This window comes from Ischnura elegans, chromosome X (assembly GCF_921293095.1).
Source record: "Ischnura elegans chromosome X, ioIscEleg1.1, whole genome shotgun sequence".
NCBI classification, from domain to species: Eukaryota; Metazoa; Arthropoda; class Insecta; order Odonata; family Coenagrionidae; genus Ischnura; species Ischnura elegans.
Window position 1 is genome coordinate 58,320,783 of NC_060259.1, and position 13,358 is coordinate 58,334,140.

The following is a 13,358-nucleotide window of genomic DNA, read 5'->3' on the forward strand; positions in this document are numbered from 1 at the left end:
TGTGAGATTAAAAAAATTAATACTCTTGGAATTCAAAGGGCATGAGAAACTTGTTTATGACTGCATGGGGTTTAAGCGAGACAGGTTTTACTTACTTGTGAATTTAAATTTTACATTTTTGCAGTGCTTTCAAAATATTTATTTTATGACGTATTCAAAAATCTGTTGTCATTTCAAAATACCTTAAAGTGTAAAGTTTTCAGTTTACCTTTCTGTGTAGATGTTACCATAGGTTGGTAATTTCCTATTGAAATGAAAATTAATTTTATTTTTTTCTACAATCATGTTTCATGAACCTAATTTTACTGATCATACTTAGCTTTAATTTTCTGCATGAATGATGCATTCTTCATCTAAGCATTACCCATAAACACTTATTGGTAATTGTGATTACATCATATTTCAAATTTATGTGACCAAAATATGTTCAATGAATTCTCACAAGTGATACCTCAGGAACATTTTCTGTAACAGTTTTTCTTTACTGTATTTACCGATGTATTAAAATTCTCTCTTATTTTTACCAATGCCACGGAACACAATGGTTTTGGATAAAATGTTTCAAGTTTGTAACAAATTGATGAAGGAGAGATTCCGTGGACTCTGAATCAAACCATTTATGTTTGGCTTTCTAGGCTAATGTGATATTCTCTGCACCACATAGGATTCCCAATATCCAGTGGTAATTTTTTTACTGTTTGGAACAACCTGTCATATGCCATTGAGCTGTCATGTTTCTTTATCCACTTAAAAAACAGTTCCAAAATTTCTTTAAAAATTCATAGAACCATGGTAGTGGATTTATATTTACATTTACCTGGAAAGCTGAAAGTTCCTGAATTTCACTGTCTTAAAAACCTATTTTTTTTTCTAAAAACTTTCACTCCATTCATAATCATTCATTACTATAGTTCTGAAAATCAACCTCTGTTTTTAGTGTTGAAGCCTCTCTTATTTTAATCACAGTCATAACTGGCTGTACATGTGCAGTTAAATCATTTTCATTCAGCAATTTCATGATAATTCAATTCCATCAATCCATCAGTGCATCATAATACATATATTATAATTAAAATTTTGTGGGGTGGAAGAAATGCTAATGCAATGATTGATAATATTTTAAATTACTCTGATATTTTTGATAAGAAGTATACTTGAGAGCAAAAATTATGAAAAAAGGCTATACATGCCGTGTTGATGAATAGTTTTTCACTATTGTTCAGTGATGGTGGATAATTTAAAAAGACTTATGAAATTTCAGGAGCTGAGATAACCATGGCATGACATGCTCTATTCCTTTCCCTATCCCGAGTGTTATTTTTTGTTGTGAACTTCTTTTCAATCATTGTAGAATTTATGGTATTGGGAATTTCATTCTGCCAGCTGTATTTTCACTGTACAATAGCTATTTGATGTTGTTAAAGTTATCTGAATGAAAAACTTGCATGCATTGGTGTGTTGTTGTCATCTTGCAACACGTGTGTGGGGACAGTTATATGGTTTGATATGTGCTTTGAATCCCAGAAAACCTCTGTACCCTGCATTGAGTATTTTCATATCTTGTATTTGCATTGTGAACTTTGATGTGGTGTATCAATGTGTCATACTGTGGTGAAAAATGTTTGAATAACTATTTATACTTTACACAACCATTTTGATATATAATTGAATATAACATGAAGTTAATTCAAATAACAATCATGTAATTATCTGTAAGTGAAGTGGCTGTCTTTACTCAGCTTATTTCTCTGTAAAAAATGGTGATTTTTGTGTGTTTCAACAACAGATTATTCTAGGAATCGTAGCTTTCTTTTTTAGGATCATTTATTTGGAATTGGAGTGATAAAATTCTTCTCAACTAATTGAGACTGCCTACATGCATAAATACAGCATAGGAGCAACAGCAGAGGTAAGCATATTGATTTATATATAATTTTTTTAAGGGTGCTTATTGGCTGTTATATTTGAAGTCTTGAGTATGGTGTTGATCATGTGTGAACTATTTTCTTTTGGACTAAAATTTAATTAAATTTTTGAAAATCACAGAGAAATTGGGATTGGTTAAATAATTTAAACGTGGTCATGGGATTTTAGTGAAACTTTAGTACTAATATTGGTGCAAATTATAGTGGAATGGCTGATATTTCATTTGCCCACTTCATTCTGTGTTTTGCTTCTTTTAAATTTGTTCTCATTCATGCTTGTAGCATATGTTACCTCATGTTGTCAAGTATAGGACCTCATTCATCTTCACAAACATGTTTGACATTCTGGTGGAAATGAAAAACAAACTTATATCACCAGTCAAAAATTTTAGTTATCATCATTGCGGGGTAACAGGTGATTGCCTTTTCTTTTTGCATTAAAATGGTGGAATATAATTTTTTTCGGCAAATTTTATTAGTTGCATTGTGTGTGCGATTATGTATTCAGCAAGGAATGATTATAGGGAACCTGATAGCCACCTGGCATTGTAAGTGGTATTTTACCTTTTTTAAACCATATTAATAATAAATTTTTCAGTTTTCATTTAAATTTGTTTTTTGCATCAAAGTTTTTACTATCTTTAGACTTAGAATAATCTGAGGATTAAAGCCAACAAAGTAACAAAGTGTTAGTTTTGAAATTACCTTATCATAATGAGGTAATAAGAAAGATTTTTATTATTATTACTTGTTAGGAATGATCAGTAAATTCGACGCAGTCATGCTTGAAACAGCGCAGTTTAATAAGAAAGATTTGAGGAGATACTAATGTCACTGCTTAGCTTTTGATAACAGTCCACGAATTAACTCTCTAACCAGGTTATTGCATAAAGAAGACATTCTTGCCCCCCCCCCCACATTTGAAAGTCATCCCCATTTCAGTTCCATTGCACCATCCTGATCCCATTCTTGGTCACATATAATGTGATGTGACTGAGGGAAATAAAGGTGATTGATGTTATTTAATAGTGTAGAATGTGAGTCCACAATATGAATGTAATTGGACTGTCCTGATAGTTTGAGTATTTGGTTGGTGTGGTGGCTTGAGTGTTGGCTTCGTGCCTCATGGGCTTGGGTTTAAATCTCGGCGGCAATAGAGAATTTTCTGAGATTGCCCGATACATGCTTGAATGTTGTGTGGAGGGCATTTCAAGCGCAACATGCCATCCATTGGATGGGGTGCTAAGCCATGGTCCCCTTGTTGCCTTTCACCAAGAGCAGGCTGATTCTGATGCTGGGTTTCTCTCCACCCTTCTCTCCCTACCCATTCCCTCATGGCGCAAGTGGCCTTAGCTGTTGGTCGCTTCCTCCAAATGCCATACCACCTTACCGGGTTTCTTTTGTATACTGTTTTTACGGCACTTTGGGAGGGGAAGAGTGAGATTGAGATGTGCCGTCATAATCTTCATTTCAGTTTCCTTTTCAGAGATGCTCCACCCATTACCCCCATGCATTCATATTGCCACACCTCTTTTTATGCTTTTTCATCATGCCACATTCATACCATGCCACCACCAATGCACTCAGGCCAAAAATACATGAATTAATAACTTTATCATGGTACCCCTTTCAATAGGATGCTTATGGCTGGATTAAGTTGTGACTTTCAAAGTAAGTTTGTTTGGATGCAGTATTAATTGGAATAATGTAACTGGTATGCAAGAATATTCTGTATTTTCATCAATCAAATTGGGATAAAGAAATTCCAGCAATATTAATGAAAATTTAGTTTATTTGTGAAGAAATATGAGACATATTTACATGAACCTGTGACAATTTTTAATTATAAATGATTAACAGTCTGGTGATGATATATTGAATAATTGAGTAAACATGCAGACACTCTATTTCGTAAATATTACAGCTCTCGTCAAAATCTTGAAATGTCATTCTTATTTTTATGAATATAGAAGATGACACATGTTTCTGCAGTTTTACTCAATGATATGCGAATGGGTGTTTCATGTGAGATGTAATATGAATATTGGGCTTTTTTTTAGGAATGAAGTTATAAGTGATTCAAGTGAATAGTGAAAAGTGAATAGTGAAAAGTGATGGCATTTGCCTAGTGCTCTTCTCATCTTTAAAATCTACTGTGCCCATTGGATCACTTACTTCGGATGCATGCTGATGGAATAGCTAAGTCAGGTACCTGGTAATGTTGGCATTCATGTCCAAGAGGCACATTTAAAAAAAAAAGCAAGTTAAAAATTGAGAATATGAAATTATTTTCTCTCAAATGGCAAACTAAATGTGCCTCAAGGTGCATAGTGCTTTCATTTTTTTCAGACTTTCAATTTGCCTGAATGTTTCATTCATGGTAATTCAATGGGTTTCTAATTACTGTTTTAATCCATTGATTGGCATAATGAACTAGTTCAATTAATATTTGATGACTTGGCTACAGATTGCACATTTTAATAATTTGCAATATGTAACCGAGTATGGAATATATATTTTTAATGTATTGTTATTTTCATGTAGGAAGTCCGGAGACAAAGCAGGGAGTCCGGAGTCCTGTAATATAACAAGTTGGAGTTGTGAATACTGTGTGTGCATGCTGTTTCAGCCCTTTCCCTGACCCTATTCCTCCCACATTTTATTTAATCCTGCATATTTTTGTTGGAAGGGTTTTTACAAGAGTGAATTTTGCATGATACATAATGGTAGGGAGTGGATTCACTTTAAATATTGCTTAAAGTGGATCCTCCACGTATGTGATTGGAACATGCGTGGGGGATTCATAATTAATCCTTTGCAGATAAAGAATCATAAATTTTTATCAGCCTTCTTTGTTGGTTATCAAAGGTAATAGATATTTTTAAAAATTGAGTTTCTTGTCGTCGATCTTCAAGCCTGTGCGCTTGGTAAAGTTAGGGAATAACCCTTGTGATTCAGTGTATTTGAACCCAGGTGATGATCTACTGATGTAGGTCTATCCTTGGTATATCATTTTAGTTAACTTGACCCTTTTTAGAAGGAATGCGTTCTAATTATGCCGAATATTGCCTGCCTGGGTGGTGGTGGGGTGAAGTCCTCGCCTGCCAAACAAGAGGTCGTGGGTTCGATTCCCACCTGGGTAAGTTTCCACTATCCAGGGCATGGTTGTTCGTTATGTTACCCCAGTATAAAAATGGCCTATGAGAGCTGTATTCGGTGGTTTGGGAATAAAGTAAAAAAAATAAAATAAATATTACCTTGCAAAATCTCCTTTTACCTTGGGTAGGAATCGGGAAAGAATCCACTTTTGTGATGTCATTGTGATCCTGCACAATGATTAAAGTTGATCAGTTTGTTACTTAGTTTGGTTGTGAATGCTCATGTACCAAATTTTCCAGTATTAGCTTCAATATAGGAGTCTGAGGTGAGTTAAAATTTTGCATGGAAAACTAGATGACTAGGAAATTTTTCCATCTTTAGTTGCCACCAACTATTTTCATGAGTTTACTATTTCAATATTTTTAAAGTCACCTTAAAGTTTATGATTTTCTCTGCAAGTTTATCTTAATTTAGGGGTGACATAGAATGTAAAGTTCATATTTTTTATCGCCTTGTATTTTCCTTCCAATATCTCTTGCATTTATTTATTTCTAAATGTAGGATGCTTGCCTGTTTATTTTTGCCTTCTTGTACGCACCAGCTGTTAATAAGTAGTTAGGTCAGGTAATTTGATTGTGCACGTAACCATCCTTGACATGTAATAGCATACATTTATTTACCAATGCAGATAATAAAGAATGCTAGCTCTTGGGCTGAAGTTTTCAGCTTTTGAATAGGTCAAAAGTATTTCTCCTCATTCTTCACATACTTGTGTTGGGCTGATACTATACCATTTAGGCTTCAATAAAATTCTTTTATTGTAAGTTAACAGGTGTAAAATTAGTGTCATGATTAGCATACAAGTTTCTTACTAGAGGCCATTAGGTCAATTCTCAGAATTACCTTGCATAATATTGGACATAGGCGTAGCCACTCCGGTTCCCATAAGAATACTGATTCCAAGCAATACTGGGTCCGGCTGAGGGTTGGATGGGAGACTGTCCTTGATCCTCTTTGTGGTGCTCTTGTCCATTGTCTGCTTTTTAGTGGACAGGATAGACTTGGGGTCGGCACGATGGACCAACAAGGTTTAAGTGTCAGGGCTCCTGACGAAGGCCCCCCCAGCAAAACAGTCTATCATCCGTAAAGTAATTCAAGAGATTTTATTATTTTATTCAAAAGATGGTGTGTAGAGCATCATCTTCAGCAGTCAGTAGAGTGATACTTGTGCATGGACGAGTATCAGCAAAAATATTCTTTTCATCAGCCCAAAATCTTCACAAGGAAGAGTTGAAGGAGAACATACGCATTATTTCCATGAATTTTCATACAGATTTTGCTTTTGAATAATTTATTACATATCTGGAGATACGTGCCTTTCATTCTGAATGACATGAGAGTATTCTTTCCAATTTTGAATTTTCAATGACTCATAGATATTTGTGTAGAACTTGGTTGAGGATTAGCTTTGAAGTTTAGTCTCTGAAATAGATGTTGGCTCTTGGGGAATGATTATTTGGCCCTCATTAGCGCCGTGCGTAGTAAATATAATTCATTAATTTAGGGCATAGATTGGAATAAGTTCATGTTAGGGAAGTTCAATGAATGTCTATCATTTAGTATTTGCTGACCCTGTACAATAATTGCCTTTTGCTAAGCCCGGTCACACGATGCGTTTCTCTTTGATGGAATGCTTGCGTGGGAGTCCTGAAGGCTTCTGTGGGCGCCTGCTTGCTGGAAATGCTGCGTGCTGCTGTCTGCACTGATGGACACTTTGCTACATTGCTTGATTTTGAGAATAGAAACTCGGCTATTTTCTTTGCGTGATATGCTGCTGGCTTCCTCTATCAGCAAATCGCCACTGAAATCTTCCCATGTTGGCTGATGCCAAAGGTAAACTGCCAACAAATCAACACGTAAACAGCTATTGTGCATATTATTAGGCATTTGCACTTTCACCCAGATGATAATAATTCAGCAGATACAATGATCTTTAACCTTGACACTTGGCATTAGAGTTACCTCATTCAGATGAAGGACTGGATGTGTGGAGGATCACTGTACATTGTGACCATGAATACCTATCGGCATGAATAGCAACCAACAGTGCTGTAGTTTACTCCATATCTTTTAGGCTAACTTTCATACAGAACACATCCTGTGAACTGGGCGATTGTCATGTTTTTAAGTTATCATGTGGGTATTTTTAAATAGGAGAGCCAACTTTTATCAGATTTTTCTGCAGTCATTTATTGGTACTTACGGTAAATAAAGTTGTATGCTTGATTCTTATGCACTTGTGTTTTGTCTGAGCTACATATCTTCTCTATTCTGGAATGGAAATTACATTATTTTGCTCTTAATTAAGGGTGTGTTAGTACCTTAAATTGCAACCTTTACAAATCTAGAATTGATTTTCAAAATTATTTTTCCATTGAGTAGAAGACAAACCATTTTATAGATTGCATTAGTTCAGTTAGTTTTTAACAATTACTCGAATTTGATTTTTTGTAGTTTTCTGCCTGTTATTGAATTACAAAATGTTGGAATGGAGAATTCTTACTGCACTAAGTGAACTTACTACACTAAGTAAATTTACTGCAGTTGTTATATTAGCCTGTATTTGAGAATAAATGTAGTTTTCAGTAGAATTAATGAAAAATAAGATTTTACAAGTTGTTTTAGTGTCTTTTTGAAAATGTAGATCAAAATTTCAATTTACATTTCAAAATTAATTGTCAGTGAAACTCGTCATTGTTCACTGTAATGTCAAAATACAAACAGCATGAATATTCTTTGTGTGATGAATGAGTTTTTCTGCTGAGTTCAATAATCATAATGAACAAATATGATGTAGAGGATACTGACTGATTCTTGTGGTTCTCACTAATTGATTGTACACCATCTAGGTGGATCTTTTTCAATTGATTCTATTTCAGATAATGATATCTTTCACCATTTAGTGCAAAATACAGTTATTGTGAAAATGATTGTTATTTTCTTCCCAATGGAAGTGTTGTCTTTCTGCCTTTTTGCCATAATCTCTTTGAAAAGTGAAGGTTTTCTGTGTGTATGAAATCATGTTTGCTCTGAAATTTACTTTCAAAAATATGATGCATTTGGCCTGTGCATTATCAAACTGGTGGATTTTTATGATGTGTCCTCTTTGTGTGTTGTAACATAAAATCTACAGCAGTAATTTTCTGATGCATAACAGTGTTTGTTGTTTTAAAATACCAATTATATTAACAGTTGCATCCCTTTCACAGACTTTCCTATTCCTTTGTTATAAACTTTCTTATATATGACAGTGCCTAATATATTTGAAAATTTTCTGTTTATGACTCAACTATTTTTTGCTTTAAACATAGAGAAAGGGAAATTTTTCAAATACCATGTTAGTGAAATATTGTCAATGTTTTGTCTTGAGGATTAGTAGATGGACCAGTTCATGAACATTTTATAAAGCCTCTGAAGTTTCAAGTATTTTTTCCTTTGATATTAGTGGCAATATTGTGCCTTGTTATGAGTGCCTAGCTGTTTTGACTCTTTAAAAAATCATTTTTCAGCAACAGGAAATTCATATGGCTGTTTTGGGACGTAAACAACTGGAGCAAGGGATACAGCAGCTACAAGAGCAACTACAGCTTAATCTCATGCAACAGACTCATCTAATCCAGACTGATGAGAAAAGGAAGGCATCAGGCCCATTGCAGCAATTAGCTCTGCAACAGCAACAGTTGATGCATCAGTTACAGCTCACGCAGCGGCAGTACTTATTACAACATGGGATTGGCCTTCAAACTATGGTTCTCACCCCTGGCAATGGTGAGTAACTTCCATCACTCAATTATGACACTAAATTGTTATCTATACACTACATGGATGCATGTGGTGGAAATAGAGTCATGCGAAATGCATCAATTACAAATGCGTTTCACTGGGAAATCCACAATTCCCAATGATCATTCTTAAAAGCCCACAAAGTTCACTATGGCTTAATGGGGCACAGTTGGTAGGTTAATGCAACCCATGATATAATTTAATGTGATTTGGAGTACCTAATATTGTTTTCATGAGTTACGCATGAGTGACCGAGATTCATACAGTAAATTTACAACAGAAATGATTTGAAGCGACTTATTTGGCTTTCAATGACAAGTGAATTACAATTGAAATCATTCCTATTTATGATTACAAATTTGTGGTTTGTGTTTGATATGAAATTTTGGATACCATTTTACTATTTAAGGTTTTCCAATTTTTAACTATCACAAAGTAAAAAAGGGAAAGTGTAATATTGACATTTTCAACTGACACTTTTGGGAACTCTATTATACTTGCCATTTTGTGTGACAACTGAAGATAATTCAATTTGCAAGGAACCATCATCAATGATATGATAGATATTTATACTTGATATTTGTATAATATTGATGATTATAAGGGTGATGAGTGTTTTGTGTGAATATCAAAATTTATGTCACATTAAATTCCAGTGGGTTAAGTTTTAAATGTATTGTGGAAGGCATCTAAATTATTACCTGTTTCAGTAGAAGGAAATGTGTCTAATGATAGAAGTTATGAATAAGTAAACTTTATTTAAAAATTAAGTTACTTTTGCTTTTTTTGTCATCTCCCAGTGGTTCATAATAGTTTCAGCATATTAATTAATTGTAAAACTGTATGTATTTTCCATTATCATTCACGATCATGAAGTTATGATCCCATGCATTGATTATTGAGTTAGTTACAATACATATATATACTTCTAAGCTAGTATAAAATCATATGCATAATATTTTAGTGCATGTATCAATGTAAATGGATGTTAAAAACATAAATGCTAATTGAGTGATGTAATTGAACAGTAACTTTTATTCAGCGGAATTGTATCCTTTTTTTTATTATTCCTGGCTATTAATTAAGTTTTTGGTCATGCTCTTGAGCAGGCTTGGAGCAGGGACCTGGTCCTGGGCCGGGTGAAGTCTTACCTCCGACTCCACCTCACCCCTGGAAAGAAAGCCCCAATGACACCTCTGACTCACATCCAATTGGCATGGTCCACAAAACCATGTGTGGTTTGAATGGTAAAATTAATAAATTTGTCAGATTTGCTGTCTAAGATAACTTATAAAAAATGTCATCTGAGCTGGGAGTATTTATCTTACTGTTTTTTTCATCATGGATATCTTAATTGTGCATGTCTAACAGTTGTATTTAATTCAGGATAGCTCTGTTTCCTAATTGTATCTTAAATAAGATTCTACGTGATACTTGAACATTTCATCTTTCAAATATATCTTTTTAGAGGTCAGTGTAATACATACTGATAGATGATGACGATGGAAATAATAATGGTTGCTAATGATCTTATGATTAGCATAAGATAATAATTTTATCTTTCCAAAGGTCATATGTGACAATGGAAGACAGTGAAATAATTATAGGTCAAGTCAGGAGAAGTTGGTTAAAAAAGATGCCATTACATTCTTCAATACCTAAGAAAGGTTTGCTCTAAATTATACTAAATAGAAAAAGGAACTGTTGAGTAGCACAGAAATTTTCAGGGATTGCCGAAGAACCCTTGGAGGCTGTATAAACATTTTTTAACCAAATACTTTTTTAGACCAACTTTACGATTTGGAGTTATGTATATCTTAATTTCTGGGGAGGTAATTTTAAATGCTCGAGCCCATAGCTTAATAGCATAGCTCAAATGGCTTGTTGAGAATAATTTATGTTTGTAGTTGGTTATGTGAAACCTAGTTTGTGACTGTAAATGCCTTCCATTGACTCTTGTTACTGGTGATGGGTCGATTTAGTCATGATTATTTGATATGGGAAAGTTTAGATCCTATTTTAAAGGAATCTAAATTGTTTTAATAATAGAAAATGTGAATAATAGTATGTAGTGGCCGTGAATAAGGTTGCATATTGGCTTAAAGGATTTAGCAATTTTGAATAATAATCACTACAGAAGCTGTTGAAGTGGCAGTAATGTCACAGTGATGAGAACATATAAATTTCTTTTTAAAAATATCAGTAAGTCAGCTGTGGCCTTTGGTTGTCCAAAGCTATGCTCCCAGTACTCATGTTCTTACAAAGCCATAGGGCTAATGAGATGATTATAATTATGCACAGCTTATTTTGAATTATCAAAAAGTGTTGTTTTTTTATGTGAGAGATAAGAAAGTATACTTTATAAGGAGAATGATCCTACATTAGCACGAAACCTTACATAATTAATTTTTGAGAAGTTTTGACCTAAGAGAAAGTTGCTGTGTTCTATACATAATTTATGTTGCTAATATTCACGTTTTTTCCTTGAAATTTTAGGAATGCTAAGCCCGTTGGGAGCATGCCAGCGAGAAGGCCTCAATGGTTTTGGGGGTGTGGATGAAAAGCCCATGCTGGAAAATAGTGGAATACAAGGTTCAAATCTTGATAGCAGCAATTTAGTGGAAAAAGTCCATCCCCTTTATGGTCATGGCGTTTGTAAATGGCCTGGCTGTGAAGCAATATATGACAATATTGAGTCGTTTACTAAGTAAGTAATCAAAAGTAAATAAATTCGTGGAAGGAAACGAAGTCATTTTGTCATTTCTGAACTTCAGCTTCCATAAAGTTGAGCAGGAAACCATTTACTGTAAAATGTAAAAATAATTCCATTTTACAAAGGGAATTCTGATAGAAATAATAAGTCCGGTGTAGCCTAGCATTAAAATGAAAATATCCTGGTGCTTCTGCGTCATTTTTATTTCTTTTTAAAGATCGCGGAAAACGTAGAAAAGTGTAAAACTCATGCATGGATAAGCCACAACACAGATAAACTGCAGCCGGATAATCGGGAGTCTACTGTACTGACTTTCATCTGTCGAAATATGTCATCAGTTGCCATGTAATAATGTTACTTTTCTTTGACTCCATTCAGAAATTTTCATGTCTTTAAGCTTGTCAGGAACAAGAATGAAAACTGAGAGAACAAAAATTGGCTCGTAAATTGTTTCTGGTGTTTATAATATTCAGGGTTGTATTTTTAATGATTGACCATGATTCTATTTCACTAGATAATGCATATATCAGAGCTATGATAAATTTTTGTTAGCATATCTTTCATGTTAGGTTATATATCTTGCATAAAAAATTTGCAAGCTCTATCAATTGTTAATGATATAGATGTTGCAAGTCATATTTATGATAATGTAATCTACAGATTTTAAAAATAATTTTCAAGTTGAGAGTTGAATATTAGTGAGCGTCTTTCTGTATTTTATTATAATCTATTTTTCAATTTTCCTAGGCATCTAAATACGGAGCATGTGTTAGATGATCGTTCTACGGCCCAAGCAAGAGTTCAAATGCAAGTCGTATCACAGCTTGAGTTGCAACTACAAAAGGAGAGAGATAGGTTGCAAGCCATGATGAAGCATCTTCACATGACAAAAAAGCTGAAATCGCCGGAGTCTCCCAAGAGTGATGTGGTGAGTATCAGAATATGATCTCTGCAGTGGCGCAGCGAGGGGGTGGTTTTGGGGGATGAAACCCCCCCAGAGCTTAGAGAAATTTTTCAGTTTAATCCATTGTGCTTAATTTGATTGATATTACTAATAGAATAGTGTAAGGATTAATAAAATATCCCTCAGAAAGCCGTAAAACTAACAATTTTCAACCATTTATCTTAAAATTCCGCAATTTATTAATCTCGCACCTACCGCTTATCCTGGTAGGTATAACATACCCCCACACATCCCGGTATTAGTTACACCTAAACCCCCCCGAGCCTTAGTTCCTAGCTGCGCCCCTGGTTCTCTGTGCAGTGGCTGCTTGGGCAAACAGCCGCTGTTGATGGTGTTATGTAAAAAGTGGAAATCTCTATCATCTAATTTATTTCTTAACCTTTCGTCAGGTGCCATATTGGAATTGCTGAGTTCAGGCCCAATGTGCATGACAGGCACAGATGTGAAGAAACATTATTAACTCTTAGTATGGCTCATCTTTACCTTTCAAGTTCATAGCACCATTATAAGTCTAGTCGAGTACTTACATGATGTCTTTCTTGCTATGCATAAACCTCTTTACATGACGTCATACAGCCCCAGACCGATTCAGCAAAGTGCGATTTAATGTGCTCTTTAGGCTATCAAGTATTTTTACACGTAATATATTTTAGCATGTTAATTCTACAGGATCAGTGTTTTTTATTTTCTCTCTTATTTATCTAATAATGCTTTTATTTTGCTTCGTTGTGCCATCATTTTGCTTAATTATGCTGAATATTTGGACACTGATCTGTTGGCATAAGTGTGAAAAATGAAAGGCTGCATAGAGCGA

At 34.4% G+C, this 13,358-nt stretch overlaps 1 protein-coding gene across 9 annotated transcripts in view; it reads left to right on the forward strand.

Annotated features, from left to right (window-relative positions):
* Nucleotides 1-233: 233 nt before the first annotated feature.
* Nucleotides 234-13,358, forward strand: part of LOC124171365 (forkhead box protein P1-B) — a 31,412-nt gene continuing 18,287 nt past the window's right edge. For 4 of the 9 annotated variants that reach the window (XR_006867693.1, XR_006867692.1, XM_046550530.1 and 1 more), the window contains exons 1-5: nt 5,359-6,917; nt 8,594-8,852; nt 9,977-10,114; nt 11,364-11,574; nt 12,328-12,508. Coding sequence is in view for 7 of the 9 variants with exons in the window: in XM_046550530.1 (XP_046406486.1) it covers nt 6,909-6,917; nt 8,594-8,852; nt 9,977-10,114; nt 11,364-11,574; nt 12,328-12,508 (798 nt within the window). In the remaining 2 variants the exon portion in view is untranslated. The other 5 variants (XM_046550533.1, XM_046550534.1, XM_046550532.1 and 2 more) reach the window with 5 other exon arrangements.